General features: G+C 58.9%; 1 protein-coding gene across 3 annotated transcripts; it reads right to left on the reverse strand.

Annotated features, from left to right (window-relative positions):
• Positions 1-690: 690 nt before the first annotated feature.
• On the reverse strand, positions 691-16,851 carry RELT (RELT TNF receptor). 3 transcript variants are annotated; one of them, XM_036888636.2, is made up of 11 exons: positions 16,730-16,851; positions 6,729-6,795; positions 5,732-5,806; positions 5,457-5,623; positions 5,164-5,243; positions 4,329-4,586; positions 3,228-3,308; positions 2,984-3,065; positions 2,552-2,809; positions 1,960-2,158; positions 691-1,803 (listed from the first exon to the last, which is right to left on the reverse strand). In XM_036888636.2, the coding sequence occupies exons 2-11, from the start codon at positions 6,771-6,773 to the stop codon at positions 1,756-1,758; spliced, it is 1,293 nt and encodes a 430-aa protein (XP_036744531.2). In that variant the 5' UTR covers positions 6,774-6,795; positions 16,730-16,851; the 3' UTR covers positions 691-1,755. The 3 variants fall into 3 exon arrangements, with proteins under 3 accessions (XP_036744531.2, XP_036744532.2, XP_057363214.1); XM_036888637.2 differs by lacking the exon at positions 4,329-4,586; XM_057507231.1 differs by lacking the exon at positions 2,552-2,809.

Raw genomic sequence — 16,851 nt, forward strand, 5'->3', positions numbered from 1 at the left:
AGAAGCCCATGTGGCTTTCTGCTACCCACTCCCACCCCCGTGCCATACCTCAGTCACCTTCTACTCCCAACTTCTGTTTCTCACAGTTCTGTTGATATCTGGCCTTTGCACATGCTGTTCCCACTCTCTGGAACACGTCTCCCCCTCCCATATTCTCCAGCCCCTAATGTCTTACCCCATCCGTCTTCCAGGCCCTATTTCCTCTAGAGCTGTACTGTCCAACACAGGAACCATGAGCCACATGAGTGTTGAGCCTTTGAAATATGCTAGTTCGTATTAAGGTGTGCTGTAAGTGTAAAATACACATCAGATTTCAAAGCAAAAGAATTAATGGCTCATTCATAAATTTTAACTGAAATGAAAATACTTTAAATAGACTGGGTTAAATAAGATAAATTATTGATACCATTAAAATACACCCACTTTTTACCTTTTTAAATGTGTAGTTATTAGAAAATTTTAAATTACGTAGCACACGTTTCCTTTGGACAGCACTGCCTCTAGGGGCTTCAGTGAGAACCAGGTAAGGGTAGGGACCTCCTCCTGCCCCACCTCACCTGCAGCCTGCCTGCAAGCAAGCAGGTGCTGTGAGGGATAGGGAGCTTGTCCTGCGCATGGCACCCAGCACAGCCCTTTGCTGAACGGACAGATGGCCTGGAAGAGGCACAGGAAAAAGAAGCTTCTCATGACACCATTTTCCCACCTTTTATTCAACAAATGGACAGGGATGGAGATGCAAGGAGAGGATGGCAGCAAAGTTTCAATAAATAACAGAAAAGGGCATGACTGGGGCCCATGCCTGCAAAGCCCCACATAAATAATCGGGTTGCTCAGCCATAGCGGAGACAGAGGCTGGGCAGTCGCCCGCACTGCCCAGGCTGGGGGACAGATGCTACTGAGGCCAGAGGTGCCTCTCCAGGCCTGTCACACACCCCTCTCTCCTGAAGCCCCTGAGATCTTGGGGGTGGCTGGGCAGGCTGGGGCTCTGCACACAGTTCTGCCCAGGCTGTCTGTTTAATTTCAATAACAACAGGGTAGGGACAGGCACATGCATTAAGCCTCTTCTGAAGGCAGAGCCATGGATGGGCAGCCCCACAGGGGCTTAAATGTAGAGGCCCTGGAAACAGCACAAATGGGGCCAAATAAAGCTCCTAATGGTAAGGGTGGCAAGGAGTCAAGCCCTCACACACAACCAAGTCCAGAGCCCGCAAGGGGCTGGAGGGGCTCTGGGCACTGAGACATTGCTCTCCCTACTTCATAGCCACCGGGGTTGGGACCCAGTGATAGCCAGAGGCTTGCCCAGGATTAGAACCAAGGAGCACAACCTCCCAGCGCAGTTTTTTGTTGCCCTTCCCTTTACAGGATCTGCAGAAGACGAGGGGGAGGTACATCTGCTCTAGGGCCCTGTAGAGGCAGAGGGCACCTCCTCACCACCAAGGCCTGGCCAACTGGTGGTGCAGAGGGTCCTGCATGCTCCTAGGATCTGGCCAGGGCAGAGCACGGGATCGGGGAGACACTGGGCAGCAGGGGAAGGGAGGGGCTCTCAACCTGCTGCTGGACACCACACCACACCCAGCAACCAGCCATCCTCCTCACTGGGGCGGACACTCCACCTCCAGGCCTGGGCCTTTGCTGTTTTGCCTACTGGGCCATTGCTTCTTGATCCTCACAGGCCAAGCTGCAACTCTGCCTCCTCCAGGATGTCTTCAGAACCTCCCAGGGCAGGGCTACAGTGTTCTCAGGTAAGACAGCCCCTCAGATGACCAGGTTGCTCTCACTCAGGCGGACCACATAGCAGTTCTCCTGGGGAATAGGGGCTTGGGGTCAGAGCTGAGTTGGGGGCTCCTGGGCTCCAGGAAAGTGGCCTCTGCCCAGGTACCCCTGCACCACAGCCTCCTCCCTGTCTGCAGTCAAGGTTGGCCCAGGCACCAGCAGATGCTTTCCCACCCTAGTGCTCACCTCAGCCATATTCTCTGCTGGGGGATTCAGCCACTTAGTATGACTTCCACCACTTCCCAGCAGTGCCCACTGCTCAGTGGGGAGGCCAGGCTGTGAGGAGTCAGGGAGGTCACCCCCTGAAAGCCCAGCCTCCGTGACGGTCTTCACTTCAGAGGCCATTGAACTTGTCCGCTGCTCAGGAATTCGAGCCACACGGAACCTGTGAGATCATCCTCTCGTTAGGAGAACCCTGGGCTTAGAGAGGGCAGCACCTGACAGGGTCAGACAGCAAGTTCATGGGTCAGAGCCCAAGCCCTTCCCGCCCACAGATAAGCCCTCAACACTCCCCAACCCTAGGTTGCAGGTGGACAGTCCTTGGCCTGAGGGACCCCAGAAGAGATGGGGGCCATACCCTGACCCAGAGACCCATGGGCTTGGTGTGAGCACAGCTAGGAAGATGCAACTTCTTCCTGGCCACCCCCACTGCCCAGTGAGGTACGGAGACTAGGAATGGTGGGGCCACCACCAAGCCAGGTGTTGAGGGCTCAGCTTAGGGTTCTGCCTCCTGCTGGCTGCACACATCTCCCTGACCCTGCTTATCTGCCCACCTCACCTGCCCACAGACAAGATGGTGATCTCGCCCTGGCGTCCTGCCTTGGCTCCAGTCTTGGGAACCCTGGCTGGGTTAGGCAGGACTCTGGGGGTGGGAGTGGTGGCAGCTGCAGCCTCAGGGGACAGCAGCACCTCAGGCCACTTCTTCTGGCTACAGCGAGAGCAGCAGGGGCCAGAGACCGAGGCCAGGCCCTGCACGGTGTGGAGGTGGTAGCGATGGGGGCAGATATGCAGCATATTGGGGGAGCCCAGCGGCAGCCTGCAGAGGACACGGGTGATTGCGGTCACTAAGGCCGGCCAGACCCGTGGCCAGGAGACCCCAGGAGACAGTGAAGGGGAATGAGGGTGACAGGAGGAGCATACCCAAGTGGTGAGTCCCCAGGAAGCAGGCAGATTAGCGTGGGTGTGGGCCCTCGCCCACCTGCCCACTCACCTGGGCACAGGCCCGTGGCTGGTCTGCACCAGCTGTTTGCTGTGATACTCTTTCAGCAGCTCCTCCAGGGCCGCCGCATTCTCTGTGGGCAGCTTCAGTCAAAACCTGGCTCTGGGCAACCCCCACCCGGCTCCCAGCCCCAGCGTAAATACCCTTTCCTACCCATCACACCCTCTCCAGCATGGGCCATGTGCCTTTCCCTCCAACCCTCTTCAGTCAAGAACCGGTCAGACCTTCCCCCCACCTTTCTTCTCTGTGATCAGGCGCACCAAGACCCCAATGGTGTCCTCGTTGGCATCCTCAGCCCGGTAAGCAGGGTTGATCCCTGGCAAAGAGAAGAGAAGGACCTTCCTAGGAGTCGGCTGCAAGCTTGGGTGTCTGCACCTGTGGCCCTTGGCCTCAGCTCTGAGAAGCCATTACCACCTTCACTAGTCAGCATGGCTGCTCCCTGTACTCAGCTGTGTAGCCATCTCAGGGCCATATGAACTCCACAGCTGCTGCAGAGTTCAGGGGTGCCATGGGGGACCAGCCTCTTCTGGGGCCTGCCATTCCGGGCCTACCAAAACCCTGCACACTGCCCTGTCTACGTAACTAACCAAGGGACCTTGGTCAGCTTAGAGCCCAGAACTCAAGCACATGAAAATGGGATGCATGATCCATCCTGGCCCAGCAGTAAACAGCTCCTAGGACTACATTCAGGCAGCAGCCAGAAGTTAATGGAAAACAAGTGCAGACCCAGGAAAATGGCCTGAGTCACCACCTTCCTCTCTACGTAAAGCTCCTGTCCCTTCTTGCCCCCCCCCACACTGTGGTGTCAGGAGCTGCAAAGGGTTCTGGCCAGCCCCAGGCAGCCTCCTACTTCAGGGATGGGAGGAACACATCCCCCCCTAGTTCCAAGACTCCTCTAACAAAACCACAGCCTAGAGCTGAAACCCAAGCCTCTAGTGATACCTGCCCAGGACAGCACCCTGCCACCCCTTCAGGCTAGAGGTCACAGGTCACCTTGAATTTCAAGAAGGCAGTCCAGCCCTTGAACCACACATACAACCGCACCCTGCAAGGAGTCCAAACCCCCTACACCTGGGCAGGGCCTCACCCAGTGTGGGAATCCTACTGGGCCACTGAACCTGTGCTCTGCCCTTTCTGTCACTTCACCCCTCCACTTTGTGAGTCTGTAGCCCCCATGCCAGCACCTACAGGAAGCCTTCATGATTAGCCCTCTACAGGCCTCTCCCTATCAGACATTCCAGACTAAGTAGGTTGCCTCAGGTGGCCCCCAGGCTGAGCTGGGCTAAACTGACCAATGCCCTCTGGCCTCCCACCCAGATTCCAGGCCAGGCCTCACCGCTGCCTCCACCTCCAGGGCCAGGCCCGGCCTCCTTGTGGGCTGTGCAGTGGTAGCCTTTCTGCTTGAGCAGGTTACACACTAGGATGCCCAGCAGCCCCATGAGGCAGAAGACTGGCACGATGGCAATAACTGCATACTGGGCAGCCGTCTCCTCAGGGCCGCCCGCCCGCGTGCTGTTCCCAGGCTGCCGTGTCTCCCCAGCTCTGCTGGTCCCTGTGGCCACCTCCACACCACGTCGGGCCCGCCGCCCCCGTTCTGAGCACCATGGAGGCAGGAGAAAAGACAGGCAGAGAGGCCCAAGTTAGTGTATGTGTGATGCGGGGGTCCCCCTCTTTTTGACCCTCTCAGACCTCAGGATGGCCAGCCCCTCAGCCCCTGTGCACTCCTCGTGCTGGGTCAGAGGGGAGAAGACAGCCCCTGTGCACATGCCTGGGCACAGGGACACCGCATCCTGCCTCCCCGTGACCTGGTCCATGAGTTAGTTGCCCCAGGATGGGAAGCGGTGCCTCTGTGTATATGTGCGAGTGTGTGTGCTCACACCCATATGCATGGGTCTCTCTGAGGGGACGAGGACAGGAGGCTGGTCAGGATGTGACCCCTTCAGTCCCTTAGTTATAGCTGCCACCTCTTGGGTGGTTTCTGCCCCTCAGAAACTAGGTGGGTAGACACACAACTATGGAGCAGTTGTGTTCTGTTGAATGCCCTTCCCTGGGCTGGGGGGAATGAGGACACCAGGGCCCCAGATGGACAATGCAGGGGGGCCCTAGGCTCCAGTTCACCAGAGCCCCTCCCACACCCTCTCCACCAGTCCCAGCCCCCATCTGCCACTCACCATAACAGCTGAGGATTCTCAGAGGTGTCCAGGAACATGGCCGACAGGGAACATGGGGGGCCTCTGAAGGGGCAAACCACCTGCAGGGAGGGAGAAGGCATTGCTGAGGCCCACAAACTATCCATAGGAGAGGCTGGACTCCTTCCTATCAGGTACCCTCACTGGTCCTGACCCATCCCATTTGCAGTATGGAAAGACTGAGGCCCACTCAGGAGGTGGGTGAGGATGGGACCCCAGGACCCAGCGTCCTGGTCTCCCTGCCATGAGCCCCCACGCCCCACCCCATGGCTCACCCAGACTGGCAGTCTCCACAGAGTGTGTCTCGAGTCGCTGTGCCTGCCTGGGCCTCGAGCCTCCCTTGAGGCCTGCAGTGGGAGTGGGGCTGGCATGGGCTGGAGCCCCATGAGGCTGAGAAGGTGCCTGGGGGGCAGGACCTGCATGATGTGCCTTGCCCCGGGTCCTGCAGGAGGGAAAGGGTGAGAACAAAGCCAGAAGCCAGTCCTGGGGATCCTGCCCCTGGCCATCAGCAGGCTTCCCAGGACAGGGCAGGTGGGCAGGGTGAGCTCACCAGGTTGGGCTCCTCTCCTGGCGGGCACTGCCAAGGGGTGGTTGATGTTGGAGTGACCAGAGGCCAGGGCAGCAGCTAAAAGAATAGCAGCAGGACACAGTGAGAGCACAGGGTGCTGGGGCCTGGGGCCGTCCATCCACCACCCACCTCCTGATGGTCCAGGGGAGGGGACCACCGGCCACACAGGGCCCCCCACCCAGCCTAGGTAGGGAGAGACATCTGCTTCAGAAAGTGCTGGAAAGCCCCAGACAGGGCCAGATCAGGATCTCAAGGCCTTGGGTCTCTGAGTCACACCCTTCCCAGCTCACCAGGATGAGGAGAAGGAAATGTTTCTGAATTCCTCAAGTTCCACTCGCTTCCAGCTGCCTCGGCCTCCCTACCACAACTGGGCATGTCATTAACCAGCCTCTGCTCATCACCCATGAGGCCAAGTCTGTAGCTGGTGCTTCCTATTCTGGGCCATTGGCTAAGTCTCCAGGACCACGTCCTCCTCCGTGACCTCCCCACGGTGCCATGCCGGCCCATTCACCCTGGGCACCCATGCAGGGCATGACACATCCCAGGGGAAGGAGCTTCTCAATCTGTGTCCCCCGCCCACTCCACAGGGAGCTCTCTCTGCTTCCCATTCCAGGTATGAACTGCCTGCCCTGAATCCGTCCTGCTGTGAGGAGACACTCCCCAAACCAGTCCTCCAGTTTGGCCCCAGCTTAAAGGTAACAGGCATAGGAGAGCCAGCTACCCTGGAGGGCAGAGGGAATGTCAGGCCCCAAACCTGGCTCCCTTACCTGCCAGGTGCTAAGCCAGGGGCAGTGCAGGCCAGGAGACACTTCCCAGGGTCAGCTGCCTCAACTCTTCAAGGGAAGAGCTGAAAACCAACCCCAGCACCCACCCTGGTACAGGGTTCCTGAGCAGCATCTGTGCTCCCCCTACCCTGAGAGCTGGGTGTGGGGCTCAGACTCAGCTCTTCTGGCTTCTCCACGTCCCATCCCCAACTCACCACAAGGAGGCAGGACAGGGGCCAGTGCTGCAGGCTCAGCTTCATCCTCAGGCAGAGGGTTACCAGCCTAAGACAGACAGGGAGGCTCAGCGGGAGGCAGGCAGCCACCCAGCACTGCTCCCAGAACAGGACTGGACAGGGAATCCACAAGGTGTTCTCAGCAAGCAGAACGCTGGGGTGGCTCGGCCTACATTCACTGCTACCCACCTTGCAAGCCTGCAAAGAGGTGGGGGTGCCCTGTCTGGGGCCAGCCACCCAGAGGCAGAGGGCTCTGCCAGGCTTGGGGGGCCTCTTGGAAGAGGAAGGGCTTCCTTCCCTTCCAAAACAGCCAGGTGCTCTGGGCATGGCTGGGGAGCCTGGGTGGAAGGAACCCTGCAGCTGCGGCCCTGGGGCTGGGGTGAACGAGAGGGCTGCAATTCCCCAACTCCCAGCCTCCCGACTCTCACGCTCAGACTGTGGGCTCCCGCCACAGAAATCCTGAGGGCCGACGAGCATGCCCAGCCTCTCCTGCCTCTGGCTTCACTCTTGCTGTTTCTGCTCTAAGGAAGGCCCTTTCCCTCACCCTTCAAACCCGAACACAAGGCCTCTCTTTCCAGAAGCTTCTCTAGACTTGACTTTCCCCAAAACTGGGTGTGGCCTCCAGAGCTCCTTCATGTCCCTCCCTGCCATCACAGTCATGGTCCTCCAGGGTGTCCCGCTCTCCACGCCCAGCAGCCTTCACAGAGGTTTGTGAAGTGTCTGACTGCATCTCCTGGGCCAAGGGCAGACCGGGGGGAGAGGAGGTGGCAGCCAGCGGCCAGCCGTTTGTCCCCGCTTGGGCATCTACTGTGTGTCACACACAGCCCTCCGCGCAGGAAATAGTAGGGAAGACTGACAACTAACAGATTAACTGTGTCTCCATCAGATGGTAGGAAGTGCCGAGAAACAAAATAAGGCAGGGTGAGGTCTCCGTGTCATCTCCTCTGGAGAAAAGTCCCCAGCCAGTAGACAGGTTGGAGTAGCAGGTAGGATTCAGAGCAGACAACAAAAGAGTCTGTGGCAGAACAAGCACATACTATGAAACATTTGCAGGCGGCCTGGCTTCAGTCTCAGGAGGGTGAGGGAAGCTATCTGTCAGGCCTCAACCACAGGCCACATTCAGCCTCTGACCCCAGAGAGGCAGCCTCGAAGAGCCACGTCACTGACCCAGGGTCCCCAGCAAGTTGCGGGGACCCTTCCTGGAGCCTCAAATATCTGATACCAAGCCTGGCAGGAGAAGTGCTGCCCGCAGTAAAGCCCAGGGCACACGAGAGCTCCTTGGCCTATAGATGGCCTAGATTTCCCACCTGGAAAAGGAGCCAGAGGAAACTGATCTGTCTGGGCCGGGCAGCCTGGCCTGGCACAGAGCTCGGCAGGCCAGGGGTTTGAGTTACACCATGGGGACGGGGAGGGGCAGTGGTCACATCATCCTTGGGACTTCCCAGGTCACTGGCAGTGGCTCTCAGCCCAAGGTCAGCTCAGGGGAAAACCTGGGACCAGAGAAAGTTGGGCCTCAGAGTAAAGGCTGCACCCTGGCAGTCAGCACCCAACAGTGGCATCCCCGGAGCCATCCTCCCACCTGTCACTCCTCTTGGTCACAATTCTTCCTTTCCAGTTTCTGCCCCAAAGTGTCCCTTCTTTCTCCCTGCTCAGGCACAGCTCCCACTCAAGCCCATCTCCCAAGGCCTCCAGCTGGCCCCACGGCCCTGCCTGGTTCCCAGACCCAGCACCCCTCCCTGTCCCTGGGGTGGGCCCAGAGGGCTGGGGTGGAAAGAGGCACAGCAGCCACAGAGGAGGGGGCCCCAGGCCCACCCTGGCCCTGACTGACACCTGCTGGCAACCTGAGCCCACAGTGAGGAGCTATGCAGCTGCTCACCTCCAGACAGGGAGCTGTGATCTCCAGACTTCCAGGAGGACAATGGGGGTCCAAAAGTCCAGACTCAGAGCCAGGGAGGGCCCAGCCCACTCTGGCACATACATGGACACTCACCGCCTAGCACCCTGACACCTTCCAATTACATGCCTTCTAATTACCCCAAACGGGCACTTACTCCAGTCTGGCCACCTGAGTCTCTGCACACGGCTGTTCCCCAATCCCCTCAGCCAGACAGCCCCTGATGGACCTGTCCAGTCAGGCAGCCAAGGGTTTCTGTTCTGACCTCCCCCTCTGCCCCCACCAGGCCACCAAGCAGCTAAGCCCTGAGCCATTTAATCTTGACAGAAAAGCAAGTTCAGATCAAAGCCCCTTAGCTGGGTTGGGGTCTTGTGAAGGCTGCATTCCCACCCCCTGCCTTGTCCTAGAAGCCAGGCAGTCAGTGACCTTCCAAAGCCCCACATCTCTCAAGGGCCTCCTGGAGAAGGGCTGTCAAAGATGGGTGGCCCAAGCCCTGAGGAGGGTGGCACCCCCAGCCCCCAGCCTAGAGCCTCCTCTCCTGCCCAGGGCTCCTGGCAGAGCAGAGCCACCCTGCATGCAAGGAAGGAAGTCAGGCTAGAGGTCTCTCCTCCCCAGAGTCTCCCAGCCTGAGGCCCAGCCCCATTACCACCAACTCCCTGTGGGACCTGAGTCCTTGCATATTAACTCAGTTTCCTCATCTGCAAGATGGGGATGTTTATCTCCCAAGACAAGGCTGTCGTGAGGCTTAAATCAGGTAATGAGCCTGAAGTAGGAGTGGTTCCTCCCCTCACCCCTTCTTTCCCTCTGCATCTCCCAGTGAATCTGCAAACAAGAACCCTGGCATCACCCAGGTGTGTATTTGTTTGCTTACTTGTTTATTGCTCCCTCCTCAACCAGACAGCAGCAAGGGCAGACGCCTATCTCATTCACCACAAAACCTGCCCCCTGCCCAGCACCTGGAGCAGGCCTCCCCAAACAGGTTCATGGGCGGGGGGCCATGGGGAAGGTGCTTCCTCACACTCAGCCCACCTCACCCTCCAAAAATGCCAATTAGAATTAGAAATTCCCTGGAAGAAAGCCAACTAGCAGAGCCCTGACCAGGGCCTGGAGCAGGAGGTGGCCAAGGCTCAAGGAGGTACAGCCCTTAGAGGCCCCAGAGAAAGAGGAAGTTGTGCCACCCCCAGGGCTCAGAAGCTGCTTTCCCAGAACTGAAGCATCGGGCCTCCCCTCTGTGCACCCACTCTCCAGCCTCACCTTGGCCTCCTGGGGGCCACTGTCACTCCACTGAATCCCAAAGGTTTCCCATGGCCCTGTGCCCATCCCTTCTGCCCCTGGCCTCCTCCCTTGGCTTCTTGTCAGCCCCTCCTGCAGCCTAGGCGTCTTACCACCAAGATTGGGCCCCCCCCAGCCACTCTGAGCTGCTTTCGGACCCACGCCTGCCTCTCTCACCCTGGCACTGATACCTGCTGTTTCCTCGGCCCAGAAACCCCTCCCATCACCTGGGCAACATCTACTCTTCCTTCAGAGTTCAGCTCAGAGTCCCTTCCTCCCGGAAGCTCCCCCAGCTACCACCTCCCCTTCTGCATTAACCGCCTGCATGTGACATCCTGTTTACCTGGCCCCTTCCCCACCTACATGCTGCCCTCTGTGCCCACTGCCCAGCACTGGGACTGGCCCTGGTATGTGGGTTGGTATGTGCTGAACTGGGCTAGGGGACAGCCAGGTATCAGAGAAGGCAATCTCAGGGGAGGGTCTAGCTTCTGCCACAGTTGGGAGGCCCAGAGAGCAGGCTGATAGTTAAGGAGCCCAGAGGTTGGAGTTAGGAGAGGGGGGAATGTTTAACCTGAATTGAATCCCAGTACTAAGGTGCTGTGCTCTTCACTGGCTCTGTGGTTAATGACTAATCTCCCTCCTCAGAGGGCTGTTGCCAGGGTAAGATGAGAAAATTCACATTAAATGCTCAACACAGGGCCTGGCAGAGAATAAGCCCTCAATAAGCATGTACCGTGCCTCGGTCTCCCCATGTGTAAATTGTGGAGGGGGAATGGCACACTCTTGACAGGCAGGTTTGAGGCATGAATGGGATCCTCTTATGTTTCTGTACAATGCTTGGCACATTGTGTGGTGTACAGGAGCTGCCCGGCTAACCACAGTGAGACCCTGGCTGGTGGGAGGGTGTGGGAAGGGAGAGGGTCTGGAAAGGTTGGTGGGCAGAGCCCAGGTCACACCAAGCCTCAGGAGCCAAGAAGCTTGCACTTGCCTCAGGGCCTGTAGAGCCTTGAAGGCTTAGCAGAAATGGGAGAAGTATGGAACGATCTCCGCTTCAGGGGACTCACCGGGCTGCCTGCCAAGTGAGGCGGGGCTGGGGAGACAGAGGAGGAGGGCAGGCCCCCACCTGTAGCACGGGGTGGAGGTAGATCCTTCTGTTTCCCACCCAGCGGCTCCAGGGCCTCCAGCCCTCCCTGCAGCCTCCAGAGTCTAGGGTTGCCTGGAAACACAGCTGGACACAGGCTGCCCTCAGCGGTGGCTGCACCCGAGGCAGGAAGACAAAGGCCGCCCATCAATAGAGAAATCCAGGTTAGCGAGCCCAGTGGTTCCCTGGCAACTGGGGCTGAATTAAGACAAAGCCCACAGTGGGCGGCAGTGAGGGCAGCCAGGCAGTGCCTCTGTCCATCTCCACCCTCCCAGGGAAGGAACTGACCCTCATTCCCTCAGGCCTGACCTCATCCCAGGTTACTTGCACTCCTCATCAGAGAGGTGAGCACCCGTTTCACACTTGGGCAAACTGAGGCTGTGGGAGGTCACCTATGGGTCACACAGCCAGTAAGTGGTGAAGCAGGGATGGAGCCGAGGTCTCTTCTCTTCCAGCACCTGCTTACCCTGGAGGCCAGCCTAGGGCCTGGCACATAGCAGACTTTCTCAGAGTATCTGCCGACCTGGCTGCAGAGGAGCTGTGGGCACACAGTAGATGGTCCAGCTGAGGGGCTATTACAAAGCACCCAGGCGGGCCCCAGGGAGGGAGGTGCTGCCCACATCCTAGACAGTCTCTGGGGCCTCCTTGCATCCATGATCAGTTGCCTGCTGCCCTGGTCTGTGGCGGCTCCTGCAGGGAGGCACTGGGACCTCTGAGAAGCAGGAAGCCCGGGGTTGGCTGGGACTTCCCAGGGGGAGGAAGAGGAGGTCTCAGGATACAGCCCAGTTCGTGGTCTCCCTGGAGGGAGGCAGGTGAGTGCATACAGGATGTTGGGCACACAGTGGGGCCAAGCACTGTGCACAGCCGGCTCCCTCTCTGTGCTCACTGTTCCTTCTCACAGTGATGACATACAGGTCCAAACTTAGGGCTCTCCTTCTGGAAGCACTGCTTCCTTCTCTCTCCACCCACACTCAGACCCTTCCTCTACTGGCTGCACAGGGCCCTCCATTCCTCTCGTCTGTGCCAAGTAGCCAGGGCACACACTCACAGCCACATGGACAGTTATTTATAGAGCTCTCATCTTTCCTGGGGTGGCCCAGGATAAAGCTCTGGCCTTCCAGGCCTGGATTAGGGTCCCAGTGACACTAGGGGGTCCTACAAGTCCCCTCCTCTCTGGGTCCTCTCTTCCCTGCCTGTGCCTGGAGGGGGCTGCTGACCCTCTGGGAATGAGTCTGAGCGTGTGAGAGCCTCAGGGTCCTAAGTCCAGGGCAGGGCACACAGTAGGGACACAGCATTGGCTTCCCCAACCCCTTCTTCCCTGTCACCCTAGCCCAACTGGGTCACTAACTAGTGGCACTAAGACTAGGTCCAGGCTCCCCAGGGCTCAGCACAACAGGTGCTCTGCCAGAGGCCACATCCCAGCACCCAGAATCCTGAGCAGGGGGTGGGGCCCAATGGGCCCTGCCCCTGATGTCAGGCAAAACCCTTCCCGCAGCCCACCCCTCCTGGCCACCTGGCAGAAGGGCTGCCCCATTGTGGCGGAGGGAGCCTGGTCTCGCCCACCCAGGCCACGTACTGAACAGCCACACTAACACTTCCTCCTCCCCCTGCAGGTACCCTGCCTGGTCCTTCTTTGGAAACTGATACCAGAATTGTCAGACAACCCTTGCCTCTGCCTGGAGACAGGGCTAGGCAAGAGCTTGAGCACCAGACTCCAGCACTGGAGCCTGTGTGACTCAGACTAGGACTGGTCCCCTCTGCAGTCTGAGTCTCAGCTCCCCATCGAGCACCTTGGGAAGGAAGGGGATCCTCGGTCAGTGCTGCTGTGAGGAGACCGAGACGGAGCCTGGGGCCTGGCACACAGCAGGACCCCAGCAGGGAGTTCCCTCCATTGGCCCATGACAAACACCCAAGATACCCCTACACACGGGTGGCCTTGAGTCTCCACCCCGACCCCTAGCACACTTTCGAGAGCACCGGAGACTCTGGGTGCAAACCTTCCTGTGCGTCCCAGCACACAGCAGACCTTCGACCTATGGTGGTTGCCGTTTCTCAGGAAAAGGCCTGGCCCAGCACAGATAGGGCAGTGGGGGAGGGCAGGCTGCTGGCCAGGCTGGCCTCACCCAGTGGGGGTGTGTGGTGCCCACGCATGCCCCACAACTGTGCCTGCTCCCCGAGGGGAGTGGAGACACCTAGCAGATGAAGCACAACAATGAAGTGGGGCTAACTTTGGACTGGAGGGCTTCCTGGGTGAGAGGGAGCTGGGGCTATAGCCTGAATGGCCAAGAGGGTTCTAGAAAGAGGAGACTGCAAAAGCAAAGGCACAGGAGAACTGAGGCATCTGGTGGGAAGAGATAAGAGTAAAGATGGAAAGTTCAAAAGGGTCTTGAAAGGAAAAGCTTCAGTGTTTGGGTGAGGAGTCTGGACTATATTTTGCAGGCAAAAAAGTAAGAATTACCTTAGGGAGGACACTGGCAGTGCGTGGAAATGGCAGCAGAGAGGCTGACACAGGCTCTGGGCAAGGACAGCAAGGCCAAGGCTGGAACATGACGGGGGCCCTGGTTTTGTGAAGGTGGGTCTCGGGCCTGCTTCCAGCCCTGGGCCACATCCAGTCTGCAGGGTAACATGTGGCAGAACAGAGAGAAGGTGCCGTGTCTAGAGAGTGAGAGCCAGTAGAGCAGGGGTCCAGGGGGCCATGGGTAAGTCCAAGCACCTCTCAGAATCTCAGGGTCTCCCTCTGTGGAATAAGGCTGACCCTCCAAGTTGGGGAAGGGTATTGACTGCCCCTTGGGAGTCTCCCTTCCTTAACCAGACATAGGCACCTCCTTCCAGCAACTGTCACCGGGACGGCACGAAGAAACCCAGCCTGACTCTGCCATCATTGCTGTCATCGCAGGAGGCCCAGGCTCCCAGAAGGGTTTGTCTTGGGCAGGGCACAAGCATGGGGATGCAGGGCCTCTGCAAAGGTTGGTACCAGAAGAGGAGGCTAACCCTTGGTTAACCCTTCCCATCTCCCTCCCCCTTCTGGGTCCTGAGCTATTTCCACCTCTTTGCTGGGGATGGAAATAACTCAGGCTTGGCCCCAGGAGACCCAAGACAGCTATTCTGATAAGCCCCAAGAAGCACAGCTCCAGTCATTCCAGAGAGGATCGAGGGACACCCTGATCCCCAGCTCCAGCTCTCGGCCAAGTGGCAGCAGTGGTCAGAGCTAGCAGGGACCTCAGGGAAGAATGGGGAGATTGAGGCCACAGGGATGGTGGAGCACAAACTCAAGATCACTCGCAGCCTGCCCTCCCAGTACAGTGTGTGGGAAAGTAACTCTAGAGCAACTGAATAGGAGGCTAGAGCCCCTCAGGTATGGTAGAGGTCAAATGGGACTCAAATCATTCTTGCTGCCCTTGGAACCTAGGCTGTGCTGCTGACTCCTGACACTCTTCAAAACTACATGGATGCTCCTGAAGCCGGTTGCAGGCTCTAGAAGGCAAGGAGGCAGGCCTTCCTGGTGACCTCTGGCTGTGGATGAGAGCTGGGAGGAAGGTGGAGGAAGAAGAGACACATAACCCACCCCCAATGTTTCATACATGTGTGCAAATACATGGCACACTCAGAACTCACAATGGCACACACTGGCAAAGCCATGCCTAGGCTTGAGGGAAGGAAGCCTAGATAAGCCGTGAGCAGATACTAGGGAAGTGGAAGGCCCTCTCCAAACATCTCACAGGGCTTCAAGGACAGAAGACTTCCAGTCCTAGCATTGTCCTGACCCTATGTGACCTTGACCAAGTCACTTTGCTTCTCTGAGCCTCAGTTTCCTTTCTGAAAAAACAGTTACAACATCTCAGAACCACTGTGAGGAGTCAACAAAAGCACACCCCAAAGTGTTCAGCACAGCACCTGGCACTGCCTCCAACCCTCACCCTGACCCAGAACACAACCAGTATCTTCAGAGGATGGCAGCAGAGCACAGAACCTCCAGGTCCTCCAGCAGGTACTCCCTCACCCTTCCTGGGCCACAGAGCTGGGTTTCCATTCTCCCTGCATGAACCTGACAGATCCTCTTCTTGGGATGGGGGCCTCAGAAGGGTCTAGCCCAGATGGTGAAGGGGCCCTGCTCCAGCTCTCCAGATCAGAGACAGCTTGTGGGAAACAAGCCCATGCCCCTTCTCCCTGGGAAGGGAACTGAGGAACAAAGACTGGGGCCAGAGAAGTCAGTGTCTATGGATCAGAATTTGGGGCTTGGTTCGCCAACCCTGCCACCAGCACCTGTGAGCAGCCAGGGTGTTCTGTGTCCCCAGAAGACAGCCTGCCCCCACCCCCCACTGCAGTCTTTCCACTGCAAGGGAAGGAGGGGAGAACAGAGGCGGCTGACCCAAAAACAATAGAGGATCCCAAAGTGATGATTCACAGTCCATTCACAGCCCAACACCTCAGCACGCAGAAGGGGAGACTGAGGCCCACTGGAGGCAGGGTCTGAGAGCCACACAGTGCCCGGGCCCAGTGAGAATACAGGTTACCAGGGGACAGTTTGCTGGGTGTCCAGGACCTCAGTGAGTGAGTGAGTGAGTGAGTGAGTGAGTGAGCGAGCGAGCGTGTGTGCGTGCGTGCGTGTGTGTGTGTGTTAGCCTAAGGCTACTTCAAGGCACTGCAGCTGCTGCCAGAGCGTCAGCCACACCACCAGATGCCACCTGCCAGGAAAAGTCACTCAGTGTCCACCTCCTCACTAAACTGAGCTCCTGAGGGGCGCCCTCTTGGGGACAGTCCTGGAGGAGAGGCCCTTCTCCTCGGCCCCTGCCCCCTCCTGTGCCCCCCTCCAACTGCTGGCACGGGTTTGAGGTCCCTCCTATTTATGCCTCTTACTCATTGCCGTGAGGCTTGCACACGCACACTCACACACACTGAGACTACTTGACCCCAGAAATACAAAACAGTGATTTGGGGGCTGGTTCTCACAGTCACTTGAGGTTCCTTTCCCTGTTTCACACTCACATTAACAAGCGGTCCTGGCGCTTCCCTGGTCACAACCCTGGTTACACACACTCAGTGACCCCAGTGACCTGGGTCCCACAATGGGCTGGGGTCACGGTCACCCGCAATGACCCGGGGTCTTTCTCACACAATCACGGGCACAACTCTGCCTGTCACAGACACACAGAGCCCCTCTGTGTCTCCCGCTTGGCCCCGGCGTCACCGCCCAGTGTCCCGGCCACACGTTCCCGGGGCTGGGCCGCCTCACGCGCCGTGTCATCCACAGTCACGGGCTGACACCGTTCAGACCCCCCCCCTCCGTGCGCCCCGCGCTGCAGCCGCACCGAGGCGCCGCCGTCCCGTCTCGCACCCCCACCCTGGTCGCGGCCCAAGTTTCCCGGGCCCGGGGCGTCTCTGGGGCCCGCCGACTCCTCAAACTTCAAGTTCCGCCGATGCTTGCCCACCGCGCACAGCCGGGCCTCGAGTCGCTGCCGGAAGGCACGCAGGGCTCGGAGACACGCGGGGGCCCGGGGCGCGGAAGACGCCGGGACAGGACGCGGAGGCGGAACGGGGCGCGGGGTGGGGGCTGCGGCATCCGCCGCGCCGACGAACTTCCTCGGAGACGCGGGGAGCCAGGGGGCGCCACTCGGGTCCGCATCCCTCAGGCCCCGGCCGCAAGTGGCTGGGCTGGGCTCCGCGCGTTCTCCTTACCTGGCCGCCCCGCAGCAGCTCCAGTAGCCGGTTCCCGGGTCAACGCGGGGCCCGGTACGCACCGGCGGTCGCGCAGGCTGCGCGCCTTTTGAATGAATCGTCAGCCGGGCCGGGAAGGTGCG

Source organism: Manis pentadactyla, chromosome 9 (assembly GCF_030020395.1).
Source record: "Manis pentadactyla isolate mManPen7 chromosome 9, mManPen7.hap1, whole genome shotgun sequence".
Classification (NCBI taxonomy): Eukaryota; Metazoa; Chordata; class Mammalia; order Pholidota; family Manidae; genus Manis; species Manis pentadactyla.